This window comes from Ylistrum balloti, unplaced genomic scaffold, assembly GCF_031769215.1.
Source record: "Ylistrum balloti isolate Yb309-2 unplaced genomic scaffold, AGI_CSIRO_Ybal_v1 Utg371430, whole genome shotgun sequence".
Taxonomy (NCBI): domain Eukaryota; kingdom Metazoa; phylum Mollusca; class Bivalvia; order Pectinida; family Pectinidae; genus Ylistrum; species Ylistrum balloti.
Genome location: NW_026782751.1, coordinates 110,858 through 134,690, shown reverse-complemented (window position 1 = coordinate 134,690; position 23,833 = coordinate 110,858). Strand labels below are relative to the sequence as shown.

General features: G+C 33.7%; 1 protein-coding gene across 1 annotated transcript; it reads left to right on the top strand.

The window, feature by feature from the left end:
* Window positions 1–3,237: 3,237 nt before the first annotated feature.
* Window positions 3,238–23,676, top strand: LOC132562487 (guanine nucleotide-binding protein subunit beta). Its single transcript, XM_060227231.1, has 9 exons — window positions 3,238–3,346; window positions 5,518–5,600; window positions 16,498–16,643; window positions 17,061–17,124; window positions 17,462–17,691; window positions 18,221–18,350; window positions 18,769–18,840; window positions 19,373–19,589; window positions 20,245–23,676. Exons 2-9 carry the CDS (start codon window positions 5,544–5,546, stop codon window positions 20,349–20,351), a joined length of 1,023 nt encoding a protein of 340 aa, XP_060083214.1. The 5' UTR covers window positions 3,238–3,346; window positions 5,518–5,543; the 3' UTR covers window positions 20,352–23,676.
* Window positions 23,677–23,833: the final 157 nt, after the last annotated feature.

Sequence of the window (23,833 nt, the reverse complement as noted above, 5' to 3'; positions counted from 1 at the left end):
TTCAGTTCTTTAAAATTGTCTGAGCTGAAAAAATGTCGGGAAAAAAAATATAAGTAAAAAGTATATTTGTTCTTAATCGGCCTAAATGACATTAAGTGACTATGATCATAATCTGGTTATATTTTGTTTGGACTTGTGAATTGTAAGATGGTGGATTTCATTAAGATAACTTAATATTTGATGACATAACTTTTTAAGTTTTGGCTTTTGAAATTTTGCGATTCTTCTGTTAGGATTCAACAGTTCAGCAGTTTTTACTGTTTACACTGCTGGTTTTCTTAAACTCCATAATTTTATAAAAGTTTTTATAAGCAATTCTTAATAGAGAAAAGTTGGGGTTTTTTTTAACCGGTGGTTATAATGTCGCAAATTCTTTTCCTGTGCCAATCAAACGCCGCGTCATATCGCGAATGAATAAACATATTTATTTCAGTCGCGAGAATTTTGCTTTACAATTTACAAAAACAGTGACAAGAAGATTGGGCACAAGTTATAGTGTTATAAACGCCCTATCCTCTAATATATACATCGTTATTTTTTAAAACTTGATAGCATGTGATATCAATTAACCAAAAAGAGAAGTAAAAACGAAAAGACAAACCAAACTGTCTCACAAAAAATGAGACAATATCACGTGTACCCACGACTGTCTATAAAAAATCTTTATTGTTCTGTAAGGTCAGATTACCATCTCATTCGCTATCGTCAATAAACAATAAACAAAGATATCATCAGTGTCCAATTTGTCCAATATACACATTAAATGTATAAACACGGGCATAACTGGGAAGGATATGATGTAAAATTAACATAAGAAGAGAAAGCTCTGCACCTATGCAATGTAAAACTGTATTTCCTCTCGTCAATTGTTTTTTTCGTTTCTGTTTACAGCTACATTTTCTATAATTGAAGTTAAACACTCCTTCAGTTATTATCTTACTACAGAAGTTCTTGCTTGTGAATTAGAACACCATTTTGACGGTATAACATATCACACCTTTGTATCAGATTCCGTTTATTTTGTAACTGGATATTGTGCTATAACACAAACCAGCCTTTTCTGTTGTCTTACTCCCTGTACTATACATGTGTTATTGGGTGGTGAACAAAGTTGTAAATCAGATGGCTGTTATGTTATCCTTACATCGACCCAGTGTCTCAAATTACACTTAATAATGATCAGCTCATACAGCAATATTTATCTGATATATAACAGTACCTGTTATACAAATTGGTACGTTTACATAATCATGGATGTCCAATATTGATTTTAATTAAGACTATGACTTTCTCCTCTGAGATTTCCGTAAACAAACCATACACATCTTCTATATAATCATTGGTAGTCTTTGCATTGTAATCTTTAAGCTGATTTGGCTCACGAGCAATATTTGATCAAGCGTTTGTACCTTGGACCCCGAAACGCTATAACACCGGAATAGTCATGGTTACATCATTCAATATCTGTGAGTGTCTGAACTGTTTTCAGCAGAACTGTATGATTAATTTCATACTTAGAAGCACTTAAGGTTTTGATAAGATGAAATGTAAATTAGATGCTTATTGCAATCAAGGTACATGATACATCTGTTAAATAAAGCAGTAACTACTGACGACATTCCAGTATAACATGTGTAAGTGTGTTTTACTAAAAAAGGGAAAAAGTAGGCAAAAAATAGAAGATTACATAGAAAACAACGAAAAATCGAGTTATTGAACATGACACGTAACTTTTTTTCCTATTTGAGAACGTCACCGTAAAAAAAAAGTAGGAAACAAATTTGACAACAAAATGAACTTTTGCATTTCTCGACACTTGCAGCAAATTTTAAGCTGGGAAAAAGTTTAGATGAAAAAAAAATCAAAAGTCCTAGGTTAAAAAGGAATATATAAAAAATAAATAAATACAAAATGTCACAAAGTCACTTTACAAAAAAAAAAAGAACAAAAAACTGAATAAAATTATTTATTTTACGTGTTTGATCAACAGGTGTTCACTCTGATATGTATCAACATATAAAGAATACGTGGTGACACGGCATCTTAATAACTTGATTTAATATCGTTATCAACAATGGCGCAGTAAGAGGTTCGCTTCACTCCACCTCTAGGCTTTATGGAGGGAAAACCTCCAAACGGATAATCTTAAATAGTTTAGTTGATTGGTTGCTGAGATTTACCAGCAGAATTTGTGCATACTCACATGGACTATACAGTGTCCTTTATCCGTGTCCATAGGAGATACATTCAATTTTATGTCCAAACCGACTTTCCAGCATCAACCGTTTACTACTTCTGTTTATGTAACCTTATCAACAGCAATAATTTAGTTCTGAAGACTAAGGAATTCTTTGTTTTGCACTTTCCATTTCTGGATAGTCACCTTCGGTCTTCCTCAGCTTATAGTTAGCGTTAACATAAAGCAGCAAATCAATTATGTACAATAGCACGATTCCAGTATAAATGTACCCAGCTTGTGGATAAACACATCTTGAGATGTAGATAAACAAAAATTATGAAACAGTTGGTTAAAATATCAATTCGGTTTCTTTTAAATATTTAATAAAGAATTCGTTTTGTGATATAATGATGCACATTTATAGCGGTTATAGAGAAGTTTCATACTGGTTTAGTTAGTTGTCCACGGCGTTTGTATATATGGTAACATTTATACAATAAAATTGTTGACTTGAATTGGTATATTAAAGGCAGGGACGTATAATACAGTATTATACGTCCCTGTTAAAGGGTAACTATTTTATCAAGACTTATTAGCAATGTTCCTGCAAAAAAAAACTGAGAGCAAGAAGCGGTACAAGAACCGTAACCCTATATCGTATAATGAATGATAAGGAATCTGGAATAGGATTGAGGATGTGCAAAAACTTGAGTCTGCAGCTTCGTGTTTAATGTTTGATGTTGCTTGTATTTTATTAGGGTGGTCTCCCTTGAAGCACCTGACAGCAGCTGTTTAACAGCTTTCGGCAAATACAAACTTTTTTTTCGTTTTCTTGACATTCTATAAACAAAATATAACTCAAAAGGAAAGGCTGAAGTAACCTGCGTTTTGCAAATCCGTACATGAATAAACAGTATACTAAGTATATGCTAGCTGCCATTTTGACAACCCGGCTGAAATGCTAATGAGGATGTCGTCAGAGAATGACATACGCATGCGTACTAGCTTTAACTATCACAGTCTACGGGGTTTCTCATTCTGATTCAGGGAGACCGCACCCCATCACAGGAAAAGGGAAACTGATTAATGCCGGCCAGAGAACTGTGATTTCGGGAGCCTGTATGACCGAATAGTGGGAGTTTTCGGACCCCCTTTTTATATATTGCTGTAAGTATAATCACGTAAGATACACTCAGTGCATATGCGGAATTAATCGTAAGGAAAATTGCCGATTTAGCTGTCTAGCAAACAATAGACGAGCTGTTAGCTCACCGCCTTTTCCGTCTGTCAGATGAGTGTTTACGTTGTATTTTCCCAGATCAAAGTCCAATTTTGTCGTATTTTGCTATGAAATAAGCCCTCGTTGTATTCTGAATACCCATTCCGTGTTAAAGAACGGGGAATCTAGATATATAACATCGTTTTTGCATCTAGTTCCCGTTTCGTACAGTCCATTCAATATTGTGTCATTGTTTACTTCATCATACATTGTATCTTTTGACAACATAGTTGCAGTACAGGTATAATCAGCTGGATAATCAACTAGAGCAACAAATTATGCGATTGATTACGGATTATCATCATATTTAGGAAAAAATTTAAAGGATGTGGAGATGCAGACGGTGGCTGAGCATGAATTTTGTGAAAGCAGCCATTTTCAAAGATGGCGATCATGCATAAATTCTGCATAATTACATATGAAATCCATATTGCCCAGGATTTGTGATATTTCGTGTTACTAGCATGAGAATTCTGTATTATTATGGGTGTGGTTGTATAAACCGGATTACAGATTCTGTGGGAAAGATTCATCTGGATGTACAAGTGATCACTGGTGACATTAGTATGTCTGGGAAAAACATCGCTATACACGAGCTGAAATATTGATCATAATTGATTTCCTTGGTCTGGCTCGGAGGTCTTTGTGAAGAATTGTGTGTTAAGTGAGTCGCGTGATATCAAACAACAGATTATATATTGTTCCTCAAAGCAGTGTTTCGAAGGCTGTGCAAAAATATGAGCAAAAACTTGTACAGGTTTTGCTCAGTATAAAATACACTATGATCAGGTTGCATATAATTTCTCATTAATGTCAGTTGGAATCAGTTTTGCATTTCAATAACCATGGACTTGCTTTCCAACAAGGGTTTGGCCATGTTTTTACATCAGATTTGAGTGTTGATATGTATATTTTCATATTTTCGAAACACATCCATTCCTCGCCCTCATTGAATGCATCCCCTCCCCAATATGGTTCTTGTTCTTGTGTTAGCAAATATGTTGGTTGGGTATCAGAAATTTATTTCATTTTTATTTCCATAGCCACCCAACTGTTAGGAAAACATAACCTTACTCAAGTCACATCATGCATTGTACACTTTCATCAATAACTTTGAGGGTAAAAATAAAAACGTCAATAGTTCTGGTTGTTGTTTTGAACAATTAATGAGAATGAGAAAGGTGTCTGTCTGCTCGGATATTCTATAGTCAAAGCAATAGAGTTGACAGCCAAAAACAGTCAACGCTAAGCTTTTTAAAAAATGCCAGACTGCAATGCCAAGGTTGAGTTACTGTTTAGTCAATTGTAGTACAGGTCTTCAAGGCTGTTTTGCCAAAGTATCAGTGAAGAAAAATGTCTGTCTGCATGATATAGAAATTTTTGAAAAGACAAACTCCAACAAGATAGTTAATCTTAACACCAAATATATGGTAACATATACAGAAGTTTCACATATTCTGTCTCATCATTCATGTTTTATGCCAAGACTGAAAGTCGTCAGTGACTCCTGGGTCAGTTCACTGCAAGAGGGGATATTTCTTTATGAACTCCCTAGGCCTTACACTGGTGTTGAAATATCACTTCTTTTTTTTTTTTTTTTTTTACATAATTTACTTTTGGCATTTTCTCATAGTACATAATGATAGAGACCCAATAGCTCTGACTTGTACATGTGAGAACACAGGTAGTGTGCTATAAAATCATCAGTATCACCTCTTTACCTTAATTGCTCTGGATGGCATATGTCGAGCCTCCCTTACTTTGTTCAATGAGCTTGCCACCAGTAAGGAGACCCATATCTTAAAATGGCAAAAATGAGAGATTTGTATTGGTGAAAATTACTCGTTTACATGCATCATTACAAGATGGATACCTGATGATAATCATTAGTTTTCAAAAGTTTGCAAGATCTGACAATATGCTTATTGATTTTGATAGTCATTTTGTCAGGTCCATCTGCCAAGTTATTTGAACTACACCTGTCAATATTCGCAAACATTTTCTTCAAACATGAAATGAATATATAATGTCAATATATTTAAATTCTTTTTCATTTCAGATTTTTTTCTTTTTTAAAAAATAATCATGTCGGAACTGGAAGCGCTACGACAGGAAACTGAACAGTTAAAAAATCAAATCAGGGTAAGTGAAAAAGAGCATGACCATCAACACAGTCATCATATATAGAAATAACCAAAATAATGATTGATTTATTCTGCCTATAATTTCTCCTTTCTGGTGTAACATGTATGTCCTTGCTTCAAGATTTCAAACAGGTGGTTGGTCTTGAAAAATAGCTTACTTATTGTAGTATCATCCTACAGCATTGTTGATTTACTGTTGGTCAAGAAAACCGATTCCAAAATTTTTGATGAGTCCCAATACTCCCACGTGAAAAGCATGAGCCCAGGACTCGAATATCTGAGTCACAAAAATCACTGATAAACAGGCTGATTTTGTTGGCAACTGGCTTTGATAAAAAAAAATGTGTGCATAAAACTTTAATAACCACGATCTAGTTTTAACATGGATCTTTGATAATGCTGAGAGAAATTAACTAATTAATAATGGCGCTGGAAATATCATGTTTTGACATTGGTACTGTACTCTAGAAAGAAATTATTTTAATCTCTAGGTTGTATTACCGGGTAGTTACCACCTCAACCATATAAACTGAGATAAAGAGGATGTTGTTCAGTGTGCTCTGTGGAAAGCATGTTATACTTTGGCCGAATCAATACATTTGAGCTGAATAATGAACTAAACTGCAAACCATGACAGCTGTACAGAATGAAATGTACAATTGCTATGTACAGCTAGATTATTCTAGTGTTTTGTGCTTGAAAGTTTTTCCTTAACTCTTAGAAAATTATGGACTGATTTGGCTTTTTGGGGAATTACTCCAGTGGAAGAGACCCATTTCTGATAGAAACTGCCTTATCTTTGTATAATTTGTAAAACTTGCCTTGAAAAGTTCCAAAGCCATTGACAAATTTTCTTTTCATGATAAGATGAAAATGTTCTATGGCTCCAATTTGGTCCAGTCAAAAACATGTTTTCAGTAGATATAATTGAACTGGCAGTCTGCTTGACAGTGACCACATAATGTCACCAAGGCATCTCTAAAATTGATTTATTTTATGGCTGGTAAATCTGATTTAGGAATCTTGAAGATGAGGAACACTGGACTGACTAGTCAACCTTGTGTGTTTGATCCCAACCCTAACCATCTGTGTTTATACACATAGTAATAGCAGAATATATGATAAAGAAGACAAAATGTGTTAAATATTTCACTTTAGGGATATATGTTAGCAATATTTCCAGTTTTTAAAAAAAATGATTGTTTCTTTCCAAAGGTTTCTATAATTATCAAAGTTGGTATTCTTATAGAAAACAGAAAGGTTTTCCTTTTTGGTTATGGCCTCTTCAACATTTACTGAAGCCCAGGGTTTTTTAAAATAAGTCCCATCAGCCCATGGTATGGTGTCCTGTGTATTACTTCTGTAAGCAAGTTATAAGTTGAGCTCTATACCTAAACAAAACTTGGGAGTCTGATGTAAGATAGATGTTTTACTGAAATAGCTCCTATGTATATGTCTGATGGCATGGTAATATGTAATAAAACCAAAATGATGGTGTATTAACCAGTAATTAAAGTATTTATCTGTCCCAGTTACATAGTAGTTGTAAAATCTGTGTGCATGTTTTTATGGAAGTATTTGTGCTGAGATATATAGCCAATAACAGTTTTATGTGCTTGCTTTGTGTCATGAAAATTATTTTGTAATGTTGTGTCGACCGTTATTTTGTTTTTCCTCTTTTCCTTCCATTTTGAGATGTCTGTTGCAGTCTACAAAAATCCAGGCAATTGAAATTGGACAAAAGCTGGTTAAATTATAAGAAAACCCAAATGGAACAGCAAAAGAAATCCAAAATGTTGTAAAGATATAGAAATGTTTTTTCATCAATATTTATTGTAGTTGCTTTTTAAAAGAAAATTATGCATCAAGACATGTGTCTCTTCATGTGATATGCATATATTAAAAAAGGATTTTCAATAATTCTTAGGTTTTGTATCATAGTACAAAGTGTGTACAGAGTTTTAGTCTTTTTGTTAATATGATTACTATATGGAGGAAGTTCAAGTGTCAGGTTTCTTAGTAAAAGTTATGATCAAATGCACAATCATTTTGCAGTACTCTTTTCTTTGTACTTGCAATATTTTAGAGGTTTCCGGCAACATTGTTCCAGTTAACGTGCATCAGTGAGTGCACCTTATTGCATGTAAGACCTATCAAAGATAACTGTTTAGGTGTTTAGTTGATATGGAAACCAATGTCTGCAGTATAACTGCTCTGTTTATTATATAACTGCATGATATTTCTGCTTCATTAGTTTGACAGATTGTAATCTGCACATTATATTCACATTTTAAAAGCATTTTGTTTTTACCTTTGAATTACTGATGTTAAAATCTTGCGTGGATTTGTTTGTCAAAACCGGCTAATGCCAATCTGGGATGTTGGAATTCCTTAAAATACAAAACAGGTTTTAAGGATAAATACGCTTTCATTGAGAAATATATCCATTACAGAAATATCTCGGGTTCATTTGAAACTGGCATTTATTGATATATTCTCGGTGCATTCAACAAAACAGTGTTGATAATTTATGATATTCAAGAATTTCTTTTGATTTTTTGTGTTTCCAGCTCTTAGTTGTTGGAAATGTCTGAAGTAAACTTTTAAACAAAGGTACTGGTAAAGAGCAAGATGATGTTTAAGTAACCTAGAAGTAGCAAAATTTTATCTTGCTGCTTATCAAGTAGAGTTCTTTGAAATAAAGGTTAGAGTTATTGAAAGGTACCATGTCTGTTTATTGATGCGTGTTGTTTTAATCAGATAGGATTTATAAGAAAAGTTTCCTTGATTTTGTGTTGTACAAGCAAGCTGAATGTTCTGTCTTTAACATCTCTGTTTATTTGTACATTACTTCCTGGTTCCTGGTTCAAGTTTGATTGTTCATAAATTACCATCAAATGGCCAGGTATACCTACCATATTTTTCGGGTTGTAAGCCACAGAGCCAATTTTACGATCCACAGATTAGCGGCATTGGAATATAATCTTGCAATGTGGTTAACCCATTTGTTGACCAAAGTTTGTGGATATAACAGACAGGGGATGGCAATTTATCTAGATCGTCAGTGAAACAATTAATATCAGTTTGCAAATGAATTATACACAGATTATACTTAATAAAGGATGGAGCATCAACACCATGGATTCCGTGATCGGTAGTTTTATTTGGTTGACATGTTTCGACTAGCTAGGCTAGCCGTCATCAGAACACCGGTACAAGTATTGGCATAGCTAAGTTTAAAATTACGGTTCAGTCATGACGTAATAACGCATTGTCTTGATCATGTGATGATAACAATAAAGATCGTTGCGCTATACAAAGTAAAAGGAACAAAGATATCTATAGATTATATACATACAAAAATGGTACAGCGATGCTGTTATTAAATTGAAGTGTTCAGTTACAATGTTCATATGTTAGTTGTTAATTTTTTCAAGGTATCATCAATGCATATTTGAGACCAGCTAGGCTAGACGTCATTGGGCAGCAATGTCAATAAATGTTTAGTACCAATCACAGGATGTTGGACTCCTCCACCTCTTTTTATTTTTCCCACAGATTATACTTATTTTATTGATTTGTTTCAAAAACAGTAATAGCAATTATCAAATTCATTTTGGATTGTCTATGTACTGATATAGGGCCTGACGTTACCTACAATTTACTGAACAATATCTCCATCAGTATCTGTACTGTTAAATATAAGCGAAGGCCCTTGCATGCTGACAAAATTACAGTCACTTATTTTTTCTTACAAGTTACATGAACCCATTCTTATTGTAAACAAGCATGGCAGTTTTTCCAGAATTTGAACCGATGAACTATCAATCTTGGTATGCAACAGGCTATCGTAAACTTCTGCAATGGCTTCTGAAGCAAGCACAAAAGTTCTGAAGATATTATTGTGATTCATCTTAAAAGGTATGATTGATTAAATCCACGAGAATGTTATTTTATTTCAATCTTAAAATCATCCAGTATACAGTTGCAAATGATGGTTCTAGATGATCTATTTCGGTCACAAACGTGTGATGGACAGGTACTCGTAAAAAAATTAGTATAGATGTGTTGTACAGGTGTCCTTGGTTAAATCACTATTTTTCATCATTTCTGGAAGCAGGACATGTTACAGCAACCAAAATTATTAGGTTGTGAGGTCAACAGTGTGATATGCCTTGACAAAATTTTGGTTCCTAAATACTTAACGGTCTGGACCACTAAGGAAAAAGCTGCGGCTTATTATGCGGAAAATATAGTAGTTTATCAGGAGTGTGGATCCTGAAGATAGCATTGGTTGTCTTTGTTATTTCAGTTTACTCCTAAACCCCACCAATAATACAGTAGTGATTCTATCTCACTGTAAGTCTGATTTTTTCCTGTTTTAATTGTAATTGATATCAGTCTTTATTATGCCTATCGTGTTTGTTTTGTAGTAAACACTTCTATAATTAGGTACAGGGCTGGTTTCAGTAGTCCCCTACTCATACACAACATGTACACAACACTTTTAATGGCTGGTTGTAAACTGTAGTGGCATCTGCTTAACACTGCCCAGATTTTCTGGAGGATGAACTATTGTACCAGGGTGTTTGGGAGATTACACATCTAGGTCAGCTTGCTATTGATGTTAGGCTTGTAAGACGTGCTGTTCTCCTAAGAAACATAGACCTATTGTTCACTAGTAGGTAAAATCAATTGTGTTCAGATTTCATGATAAAAACATATTGTAGTTGTCAAATATATTTTTTTCTTTTACAGAATTTTATTTAGTTGATACCCTACCATCATAAGCTATTGGTCAATCTGGAATGCCCTTCCTTAGTTCAAATTGGTTGGTAAACATCTGATGTCCACCTTGAACTATTCTGTCATTTTGCAATATTTCTCATTGAGCGATGGTTGTTCATGCATGGTGAATTATGAGACTAATTGGAAAAAGGAATGTTTGAATGTGTATTTAGACAGTTTAGTTTGTGATCACTTAAACTTTGTAATACAGGATTTTTCTGAATATAAAGTGTTCCCTATTGTATATGAAACTAGCAAAATTGTTTAATCCGTAGTAATGGATTCCTATAGGACAATCTTTGAAAACCAAAGGCACAAATTTTTAATCTCCATCAGGGGTAATTGAACTCGGAACATATTTGTCTTAGCTAACACATAACAGATTTATTTCTAATTTTGAGAAGAGACTGATTCAAGAATGAAGTGTGATAAGATTTATGGACTCCTGAGAGTTTTATGAAAAGATCATAACAAATATCATATACCTAGCTCTTTGTAATTAAAAATAAGTATTCCTTCAGTATTGAGGTTGAATGGCACTTTGAAAAGGCACTGCAGACAAAGTATGGGAAAGATAAGGCTTAGAAAACAATATGGAAGAAGATAACACCTTTGTTATTTGCAACCTGGACCAAGTTATTTAGAGCATGGTTAGAGTTATTCAGTGGTTAGTGAAAAATCTTAATGAAAAAACTAGTACTTTAGAAGAAAAACTGGCACTCAAAAAATGTCATTGTAACCTGTCTACAAATCTACAGCTGTGAAATGATTAAAGACTTTTTTCAATTTTGATTTGTTCATATTGGGAAATTTTCTTTTACCAAGCTTTGAATAACCAGGGTCTTGTGATTTAAAGGTTGTGTATATATGTATATCATGGTAGCAAGCTCATGGGAGAATAAGTAGCTTGAATAACATATGCTGCATGAGAACAATTGACTGCTGTGATTTAATTGTAGGTCATGTCAAATAGAACATCAGGAGATAAATTATCAAACAATTTGTATTTTAAAATCATTTGTTATTGTAATGATTCCATTTATTTACATGTGAAAAGATTCACATAAATATCACAGGCAGTACATAAAGATATTGTGAATAGTAGGGAGATTCTTAAATCACATGTAGTCTAAAATAACTTGTTAATATCATGAATGTTTTAAAGATTTGTAAATCACAGTTTAAAGTAGCCTGTTAACATTGTAAAGAGAAGAGAGATTCATAAAGCACAAGTAGTCTGAATTTTATATTTATATTTTCTAAAAAGGATTAAATTTGAGTTGAAATAAGAGGTTTACATATTTTGATGTAGATTTTATAAGATAATAATTTCATTTCTTAGTTGCAAACATGGTTTTCAAAATAAGAGACGTTTTGTAAAGATAAACTTTGGTGTCTTTGATCTACAATGATTGTTGAAAAAAAGTGTTGATATTGTTTATCCCTACTCTGTTTACTGACATTAACAACAACAAAAAATGTCAATATAGGAAAAAACAGTATCTTTCATGATTCAAAGACATAGAAAAATGGTCATGTAATCATTGATAAACTTGTGATGATATGAAAATCACTTCCTCAAGAAAAGAAGATACTTGTCTTGAAATGTAACTTTGGATAAATCCTAAATTATCGGTATATTGAATAGGCTGTATAAAAGCTTTTTGTCTAGTTTTCGGCTTCCTCTATCAACAAGTTTGGACTGTAGGTCCAATTGAAATCTTAAATTCAAATATGCAATTGGTTTGAAACGCCAAAAGATATTGACAACTGGTCTGTAACGAATGTGGCGGCTAGTCTTTTACAAATGCTGGTGAGAACAAAGTTCAAGTGGTGAATCAGAAGCAGTGTGCTGAGGACAGGTTATGTGTTCACTCGCTACTTCAGTGTGGTTAGGAGTTCTGGTCTCATCAGTGTACACACACAATGATGATTCACCTCTCCATTATGGTTACACTATTTATAGATTTACCTCCTCCTTCAGCATATTTTTAATCTGCTTTATGGCCATGCTCTCCAGCTGTACCTAGAAATAGCTGTAATTCAATTTCAGTTGGGTGCCTCTGTCGGTAATGCTGTCTGGAGGGCTTGTGTTCTTCACCCATGTGATCAGAATGATATTGGCCCTCAGCAACCTGTGGATTACAACTAATTGAGGCATAGATACACTGGCTGTATTGTTTATGGGTATAGGTTTGAAGATTGATCAGCTTATAAATGATAGTAACTTACCAAGTTTCTACATTGTAGGGGTGTACTTTAAATTCCTGTTCTAATTATAGGTATTTGTTGGAAACGAATCCGTCTCTTCTAGGTAGCTGTTGAAACTGTCCATTTTTTCACATCTCTTTGAAGCTTTGGGTTCTCTTGTTTTAAAATTGTTGGTTAAAAAATATAACCAATTTTGGAACCTCTGTACGCTTTTACACCTGTAATTAAGTTCAGGGATGGCTCATAATTATATGATATATTCTGAATATTAAAGATCTTAGTTGAGGGCAACCCTCAATAAGTGAAGGTATCGATTGTTTGTCAAATTAAGTGGCTCATATAGTTATGTTCCATTACAAGCATATTACATATTTATAGATGTGGAAATATAAAGCAGATCAATAATATAAAAATGTAGGATAACCAATTCCATATTTTTCCTTCGTAGCAGTTAAAAATGCACATGACAAGGATAACTAGGCATAGATCAATACATGCCCTGGGCATGTCACGATGTTGTACTTAACATAAATACTCTACTTTCATTGATTGAATCATGAAAGAGTAATTACTGAAATTTATCTGCTTTGAGGTGTGACATGAAAGTACATCTGGCGGTTTTTAATGAAGATCCTGTATCCACACCTCCAGTGCTCATTCAGAACTAATTGAAATGGAGTTTTATTTCTTATTCCAATATACTTATCAACTATATTCTTTATTTCTCATTTATATTTTTCAAAATAACCCAAAAAGAATGAGAAATAAAATGGCAGCACATGTCAAGTTTTGTATTATGCATGGCCATATTGGAATTTTGAGGTCACCTGTGCCCCAATAAAGCAAGTGAGCTTATACTCCAAAGTGAAAGGCAGAGTACTGATATTGGGTCTGTGAAATCTGGGATGTAGGGCTTCAAATTTTTTATACTTGAATGACCTTCACTCACTTTCAAGGTCAGGGGTCCAATGTTAGAAAAACTTTAAAAAAAAAAAAAATCATGCATCAACAATCAATAGGTCCTAGTCATAGTAGTTGCGTGGTAGCATGCTTGAGGAATAGGCTTTCAAGATTGTAGAAATTGACCTGACAAACTGACAGTGTGTAAGCTGCAGAACAAGTTAGGTATTCAGGCCTATTGGTTCTCATGTATAGAAAATAAACCTGCCAGTAGAGACAAACATCAACATGTTAAAAAATGATGATAGGATCTTTTGTGATATTAAACCATAAAGCTAGCGTAATTTGCATACCTATGTAAATTGTATACAATTTTCATATGGGTTTAACACGTAATAGGAAAAAAAGCCTAAGACCTTTGCATATTAGTATATTATGAATCCCTATTTAAGCTTTGCTAAACATTTGACATGATCTGATGCTCTGTTTATTTTTGAAGTAATATGCATAGAGTTTTGAAAGCCTATAGGCAAATGGGTGTAAGGACTCTTGTTACAAGTTTCAAAATAGATGTTTGTGTATTGTTCTCATAAATAAACATTGCTGTTTTGAATTAATAGATTATTGTCTCCTTCAACCTGTTTGGCATTTTCCTTGGCAAGTATTGGTTGTGATTAAGTTAATAATTAAGGCTAATAGAAATACACAACTGGTTGCAGGCTTATGACAGAAAAGGACCAGTTATAATTCTGGGTTTTAAATGTAAAGGGGAATTTCATTTTTTTCGACTTCTTCTCCTTCTTCTCAATGTAGCACATCCTGAGGATTTCAAGTATTATTTCAGCAAAAACGTAGATAGAAGCCCAGAAATCTAGGTTGAAAGTGATTCCAGAATGACTGGGTTTTTCCCAGATTTTCAGTAAAGTCATCTGCATGTCAATTTTTTTGGTATTGACTGGCTGGTGTTATTGTGACAATATACATTCACTGAATGTTTTACTCGTGTTTGTACTGCTTATGGATACCAGGTACTTTGAAATGCACTGAAAAAGTTTTCTTCACTTGTATGTTGATAAGTCAGAAAGCTTTCTATTGTATAAATCCTACTCTAGCATACACATTGCTTTTGAAATATAGATGAGAATTTTTGTCAGTTTTCTGAGTTATGTTGAAGAATTTTGCAAATGTTAGTTCTGGCCAATCAGATAATGTGTGAATGAATGTTTTATAAGAATTCACCACAATTACAGTAGTCTCTTAACATTGTATGAAATAATTCAATCCAAGCATCTAGAAGTGAGCTAGACCAGGAAGATGAAACCATTCTAGTAATAGATGTAACAATATCACAGTGTCTCATGACCAGTGTTTAACCTGCCACTCTCTATACATATAGATCCAGACACTGGGTTTGGTCAACACCAGTAGTGGTGGTTCTGTTGTATGTGTGTGCCAGGAGCTGGCTGGTAGCCAAGCTGTTCAAGGAGATCAATAAAAGACCCTTAGTAGAAGATTTAGGCTGGCTCTCCCAGCTCAGAGTAGTAGCAAATGCCTTTTGTGGCTAGTAGTATACAGTCCCACCCATTACAACCATATTATGCTTAATTATTACTCAAAACATACTTACATGTGTAAAATATTTTCATTATAAAGTCATTTTGATTAAATTGATAATAGTATTGATTGAGTACATCTGCTATAATAGTGGTATTTGGTAACAATAGAAATCCTACTGTATGATACACAGGGATAGATTATGTGGTGATGATCCGCCTACATTTGGCTGTTTACTTGTACAAATCAATCATGTTAACTTTCAGTAGCAAGACAATCATGAAGAAGCAGTCCTTTGTCCTGGTACACATGATCACAGGACTGAAAAAATCAAAGCATTGATTCCTAAGGCATTAAGACTTGGAACATTTAAAGCAACTCCATTGATGCTCATTTTCTCAATGCTGGATAGTGATAGTGAATTTTATTTTTAGCTGTATTTCTTGCACCCAATTAGGTTTCGGCTTATACCTAACATGACCTAAGAAGTAGGAAAGCACTCCGCTTAAAAAGCCAAGGATATAAAATCTTGCAGCAAAGCTTTATATCTTTCATTCAGATTGCCAACATTTGTGTCTAGTTCTGTGAAACATATTTCATATGTTTAAAAGCTGATGATGTTTCCCTATCAAATTTGAGTCTAGAACAGATATTCGGTTAATAAGCTAGCAATTATTTGTCATTGTCAATGTCAGCAAGATTAATGAAAAATCAATTTTGTCAAGCTAGACATCACTGTGGTAGTCTAGATCTATGTTCAAGAAGGTTTAGACTAATATTCTAGACATAATAAAATTGTTAATTACAAACTTGATGTTGATGATTAAGGTTACATATAATCCCACCTACCAGAGGTTCTGATCACATTCTTCATAGAACTCCTCCTGTGTCCTGATATTGATATCCTTGCACTAATCCTAAGGGTTTCACATCAGATAGAATTACATAGAACTATTGATTATTGTTTCTGATAGAGAGATCAGGTTATTGTCTACTTACACTGCTGCCCTTCACTACTGAATCAGGACTCAAGCACTGCTTTTGTGAATAGGTAGACTATTTGATGTATCTTTGAATTCTGATAAAAGTGCATGTTAATGTCAAGATTTACTTGTGATAAAGAATAAATAAAGAATTAATTGGAGCTTAATGGATCCTTGAAATTAATTTGAAAGCATGGATAGCTCTTAGGCAGTGTCCCCACCTCCCTTTCTATATTTGCAGATTTTCAGTTTTACCTGAAACTTCATACATCATGGGATTGTTAGGGACATCCTTCAAAAAACTGCTTTTCTTGGACTAAATGGCAATTACATTTCTGCCAGCATCAGACATTGACCAGAAAAAGCTGTTTTCCTTCCGTTGTTGTATACTGTTGTTTTCCTGACCTTTGAGTTTTCTTTCAAGAAAAAAAACCTGAATTCTTTTCTTGTTGCTTACAGGAGGCAAGGAAAGCTGCTGCTGATACGACTCTCAGCCAAGCTGCCTATGGCGTTGAACCTGTTGGACGAATACAGATGCGCACCAGGCGTACTCTTAGAGGTCACTTGGCCAAAATATATGCCATGCACTGGGCTACAGATTCTGCGTATGTATATTTTTCTAGGGACAAAAGTATTGTTGGAAAATAATCTTAATTTTTGTACAAAAGAATTAAATTTGTCAAGACAAAATAGATTTTAAAAATATTTAGTTAATTTCAGCTGACAATGGAGACATGATAATGTGCGACTGAATATATTTATATATGTACATTAACCATTTAGAAGGATTAGACTGATGATATGGATTCAGCAATGTTTTTGCAAGTTTTGTTAGGAAAGAATATACAGGATATTTTTTGAAGACAGTATTACTTTATTTAAGAATTATTGACATGAAAAAGTATTTGGACTTTGACAAGTTGAATGTTTTCTCTATGGAAGATATTCCATCGGTGTTAAACTGTGAACACGGTTACTTTACAGAAATTTAGTATCTTAAACTATGAAATTTCTCTTTGCAGAAATCTAGTATCTGCGTCACAAGACGGTAAATTAATTGTATGGGATGGATATACTACAAATAAGGTAAGATATAAGATATAATTGAAGGCTTGAGAATGTCCACTTTTTTTGTTCCCCCAAAAAAGAAGCAAAAAAAAAAAAAAAAAAATTGCAAGACAGGATATTTTTTAAACCTGAATATAATGGTGAGTTATTGTTAGAAGTAAACTTGATCTTGAATTATTGAGTCTTTTGTTGTAAATATGGATGCAAAGAAGTGAAATCCTAATCTTATGAAAAAAGTAAAAGCAGCCGTTAATAACATGCGAATAGTTACCATCACAGATACTTGATTAGTATTGGATAATATTGAATTTAAGATATACATTTCAGTAATTTTATTGGATGTTGTTTGTTTCAGGTACATGCGATACCTTTAAGATCTAGCTGGGTAATGACATGTGCCTATGCTCCATCATGTAGCTATGTAGCATGTGGAGGGCTGGACAACATCTGTTCTATCTATAGTTTAAAAACACGAGAAGGAAATGTTCGGGTTAGTCGGGAGCTGCCTGGACACACCGGTTATCTGTCTTGTTGCCGTTTCCTTGATGACAACCAAATAGTAACAAGCTCTGGGGACATGTCATGGTAAGTACCAGCAAGTGACCATGGATTGTTGATGTTTCAAGATGTCTGCATTTTAAATTCCCTTTTGATAAGTTTTCATCCTTGTTGACGTAAGATATAAGGCATTGGGATTTGAAATAACTTGTCTTTATTCAGAAGAGAGTATACACAGGAAAAAAGTCATGGTCGTATAAAATGAAGGTGCAAAGATTATGGATATATCAATAGATTTTTGTCTGCTTTTTCTCAAAACACCAAGAATTCAAATATCAAAGGTTTTTATCACACAGAGTTTGATCATGCATTGGTTTAATTTGATTGCAATGTTACAGTTGATCAAAGATTTATGTTTACCTGGGTTTTGCAGGAAGTATTTTTTAAAAAAAAGAATGAAAATGTGAGCTATTTGTTTTTTAATGCTGAATATTGATCAAAACATAAAAATAGAATTTATGCAAATAAATTGATCTGAAGCAATTACATTTATTTGAATTAACAAAAAAGTGATTACATTTATTTGAATTAACAAAAAAATGATTTCATTTTATAGTGCATTATGGGATATAGAAACAGGTCAGCAGACAACAGCTTTTACCGGTCACACTGGTGATGTCATGAGCCTCTCTTTGGCACCAGATATGAAGTCATTTGTCTCAGGGGCTTGCGATGCCTCAGCAAAGGTAATATTACTATAAGCAAACTTTGTTTGATCTGTCGTGCTGAAGAATAACTCAAATCATCAAAGAGATATTCATTTAAGCTTAGTCTTATAGTTTTTACTGGTCTTAAATATTTATGAATTTGTCATAGAAACTTGTGAAACAATATCTCTGTGTGTCCATGGTTGACAGTTTTAATATAAATAAATTAAAGTTCTCAGAATTGAAGTGAAAAAAAAAGAGAGAAAAAAAAATACTTGTGATCAGAGAGAATAATTGAACATTTCATTGTACTTTGAAAAGGTAGTTCAGAAAATTCTGTATGATTTTGTTTAATATGTTGATTAAAGGGTTGCAAAGAGTAGTGATTATTACGAAAATAATTACATCAGTTTTGATGATAAAATGCTCAATTCATAGGCACATTTCTTTTCTTCAGTTATGGGATGTCAGAGATGGGATGTGCAAACAAACATTTTCAGGCCATGAATCTGACATAAATGCAATCACTGTAAGTATACTACAAGTCAACTACATCCATTTGGTCGTTTTATGTTAAAGATATATTGTAATTATGCCTTTAACGAGTCTCATGCAAACTAAATGCAAATTTTTCATTTCATAAGTCTCCTGAAATGGAAAGAAAATCACATTGTTTGGTGTTTAATGGTTAGAAATAAAACTATTTTAGAAAATATGCTTAGTCCTTGTAGATTTTGTCTTGTTTTATTCCTGTTGTCTTCATTGTGATGTATTTATTTGATAAGTTCAGTTATGATGTCACAATAGGTTGCAGATTTTAAATACCCTATAGCAGTTTTGTAAAGGACAATTGAAGTTTAGCGCTTTTGTCAGTTTGTGTTTGTGAGTATTTCAAAGCAATTTTAAGGAAGACAAATCAGGTTGATTTCAACAATGGTAAAAATAGCCATTTTTATCAGAATTTGCCCCAGACACATCAATGAAAACAATTCATCTTCATACGCTGGCTTCGATTTATGTTTCTTAGCACTTTGTAATCTTGTGTCTGTTTTGTTTTCCAGTATTTTCCGAATGGTTACGCATTTGCAACTGGTTCTGATGATGCCACCTGCAGGCTTTTTGATATCCGTGCTGATCAGGAAATTGGCATGTACTCGCACGATAATATCATCTGTGGTATTACGTCTGTGGCCTTCTCCAAGTCAGGTCGTCTCCTCCTCGGTGGTTATGATGATTTCAACTGCAATGTTTGGGATGTCTTAAAGCAAGATAGGGCTGGTGAGTTCTTCTAGATCTCTTCTGTTTTTATTCCAACTGTGTAATAGAGATGAATATCTATCCCAAGGGAAGACTTCTCAAAAGATGTAGCCATGGATATGTGCCATGACATCAAAGAAATCTTGATGGATTAGTAAATCTTCCTAGTTGAAAAGTACTAAGGCAATATAGTGAAAATTTTGTATAGATATTCATATACAATTGTAAATTTAATCAGAGATCTTTTTTATTTTTCCTTCATTGTTTCCTGAAGTATTCCTTTTGGGCCAATATCAGAATTTTGGCTTCTGCTCGGGAAGCAAGCTATCACTTAATGTATATTTCGAAAATCAAGGGAATTGGCAGTCTCCTGAAAATCTTTGGTTCTATATTTCTGTTCATTAGCTCACCCAATAGAACAAACTCCGCAGAAACAGAAAAACTGCTACATGATTGACTTATGACAACTAAATGCTAATGTTCCTCGGAAGAAAAGATTTAATTACTTTATTTTCACAAAAAGAAATTAGACTAAATAATTTCAATGTAGGATGTTTTCAATTTCATGACCAGCTCCTTGTAAATTTTAGAATATAGATTTAAGCATTATGCACTTTTGTAAACTTGAGCTTTGGTAATGAAAATTTTATTCAACCTGTACTTTTGTTTGTGTCAGGAGTGCTAGCCGGTCATGACAACCGTGTGAGCTGTTTGGGTGTCACAGAAGATGGAATGGCTGTTGCCACAGGATCCTGGGACAGTTTTCTTAAGATCTGGAATTGAGCCAAGTATTAGCTAGCCCATCTGAGGGGAAATATACAAGACTTATTATTTATATCTTAAAACTCATGTGCCCGTGTTATATGGGGGAAGGTAACAATGTATTCACGCGCATTATGGAAACTATTGTTTTAACAGCTGCGAGAATAAACTTGTGGTTATAATTTTTTTTTTTTTTTTGAAGATTTGAAAAAAAAGTGAAAGTGAACTAAACTTTTCACAGGACATAATGGATTTTTTAAGGGATGTATCAACTGGAGGAAAGTCATGAGCAGTTGACACTTGGTGTGATGAGCCTGCTGGGCACTAAGTGCAAGAGTGGTGCCGTTAGGAGGTATATGTGCATTTATTAATGGGCTACTCATCCCGGCAACATAAGCCTAGCATTTGGTACCAAAAACAGATGTCAAATCAAAGAAATGGAAAAAAAAAGACTGGTACCTTAAAAACTAGGCAGAGCAAACTTGTACATCAGAATATATCACAGCACATGACATATATAGGCTTTCTTGGAAGAAAGATCTTGTGTATAAATAATTATTACAATATATTCCTTGTCTGTGTGTGTTACAGCAGGGGGACCATTTCATTTAAAATGGGCCCACAAAATCTCTACCCCCCGTATAACAGGTCAGCCACGATGGAGGGTCACTCTGTCCCTCCGAACCTGACCTTACTCAAGTCTTACACGGTTTTAAAGCTTAGGTGACTGCGAGTGAGGAACAGCTAATGACACATGTGGATTATGATTGTGATTTTGTTTTAACTATTTCATGTTCAATCATGCAAGTGCTCATGGATTACAGTCTGCATAGAAATGATTGACTGCTTTAAATGTTTGGAAATCTTGAGAAACTTCTCATATATATTCAAAATATTTTTCATCCAAATTATATGGAAAGAAAGACAAATTTTGTTTAAGTTTTTAGAAGTCATACAGAAATCAAATGTAGCCTAATATCTTTTTTTTTTTTATTTTCCCTGAAAATAATTTGAATAGTAGCTTACATGGATGTTTAATACTTGGAAGTGATATGGGTAGGGTGGGCCTTATGTATGTGTGATGAACTCAACTGATGCATGATATTTATGTATATGTAGATACAAATGTATTTCATTATAAACTAGTATTGTCTTCTATTTCGAAGGTTTTAGTGCAATGAAAATTGAAAAGATTAACATAAAGTGGCATTTATCATGCCAGTCATTGTTTCTTTTCTAAATTTCCTTTCCCTTCCCCGTTTTGTATAAAACTTGATGTTTTCACTTCTCAGCTTTGACATGGTCTACACGATGATGTATATATTGCAGTGACATTCAAAGCTGCTATAAAATAATTAATCTGCCTTTTACAATGAAGTGCTGTCAGTTTGAAATCAAACAGCAGGATTCAAAAGATTTGGAATGTGAGAACATTTGTCACAAAAGAGAGAAAAAAAAGGAATAAATTCCCATACAGTCTTCAGATTTGAATTTTAAGATCTGTAAGATATCATTTTTTGGACCTAAAGTGAAAGTCCTGTGGCCTTGCTTACTGTTTGTAAATGTTTGTAGGTCCTTCTAGAATTTATTTGCACTTCAATTTTAACAAAATTTGCATTATTAGAAGATAAGTTATATTTAAGACTGTTTGGAGCCTTGTTCAGCAATGTATGCAGATTATGTATTTGTCTGTTTCAGAGGAAAGGGGGGGAAAAACCTAGTGTTCAGCTTTTCCTCCCAGGAAACCTTACTGAACTAGGGTCTTTATTTGAATGAAATTTTGAGTAAATGTTCACCAACCCGCCATGCCAACAAAAGTTCATGGGGCTAAAAAAACATACAAAAATGTGTTCTGATATGTTATGATATATACAATTGTACTCCATAGATATGCATGTTGCACTCAGAGATCTGAGTGTTTGAATGTTTCCAAGCGTTTTTTTTTTTTTTTTTTAATTATTATTATTTGCGTTTTCTTTTCGGATTTAGCAAATAACTGAATGAAAGATAACGCATATCTCTTCTGTGTAATTAAACTGTATCAGAGCCCTGATACAATATAGTAATATATGTAAAGCTCGGCATGGAATAGGAGTGAGTGCGAGTGGTCGTGTGAATGTTTGCATTTTATGGTGTATTAACTGGTGAAGTGAAAGCAATCTTGATCCTTGACCCTTTTTGGGTCAATCTGATGCTTGTGTATGATTATTTACAACCCAGATTTTGGTCTTCAAGATTAATAGGTCGGTCAATCTTAGTCCCTTGAATGTTTGTTTTGCAACATGTGCAAGTGTAACTCTTTGTTTTTCTTGTGACAGATGTGTGTGAACTGATGCATGTTGAAATGTAGATGTAGATATATACTTTCATCCTAAGGATTTCCAAATATTTCTTCTAACAGAACAAATTGCTAGACCAAAAGTTAAACATCATATACAAACATCACATCTCTTCAAGATAATTCATTTCATGTGAGATTCCATATTATACAATATACATAGAAAGCTTAGGTTGATGTGAATTTTGAGTCTTATCTCATTTTGTTTTATATATTAAATGTTTTGTTTGGTTTTTTTTTTTCTGACAAATTCCAGAATGAAAAGTACAAAACTTTTGAGTCAACAGATATATTTCCTTTTAACATGCTAATCATATTTACTTGCATGTAAAACAAAAACCACACTGTCTTGTAATGTCTTTTCTCATTCACAGTGAAATTTACTCGTGTAAAATATAATAGTTAACATTTTATTTAGCAAAACTATTTAAAGACCTTTTGACAAATGTAATGGTCAACAGAATTTAAGAAAACTGCATAGAAACTATTTATTGCCAATAGCAAAAGCCTGTCGTTCATGAAGACAACAATTAGATGTATCACAGAGGCAGTAGAGGATGTACCTTACTCCAGTAATTGATTGATCTCCACACATTTTTCGTCTGCGCTGTCTGTTGGGACAGTACTTACACCAATGGGAAGTGTTTCCTACTATAAAGCAGGCGAGAGTTATATATGTGTGGTGAAGTCGGATTTCACGACAGTGCAAGATTATAACATCACATGTATTGCCTTGAATTCTCAAGGTGTAAGGGGAAGGCTACTGGAATAAGGTTGAAGGGGAAGGCGTTAAGCAGCTGGACTCTATATAGTTGTGTCGGGTGGATGGGCAGGTTCCTTTCTCCTAGTGTAAACGTGATGTGTGCTAGATATATCTCACCATCCGCATCTGTGTGTCTATTTGAACTAGTCCTACACATTAATTATGAATATTATATTGTGAAAATTATCTGTCAGTGTCAGTGTAACTGTATTTTTCATTTGTCAATAAAGCTTTTTTGTCATTAATCATTTTGTTCATCATTGTCTTCAGGTCATCTGGCACATGGATAATCTGTTCTGTCCCTTACTTTTTTTGTAAACTTTTCTTTAGTTTATAAACCAATTCATATCATTGGATCGATTTCAACCATTGATTGATGTTGGGAGGAAAGGTATGGAACTC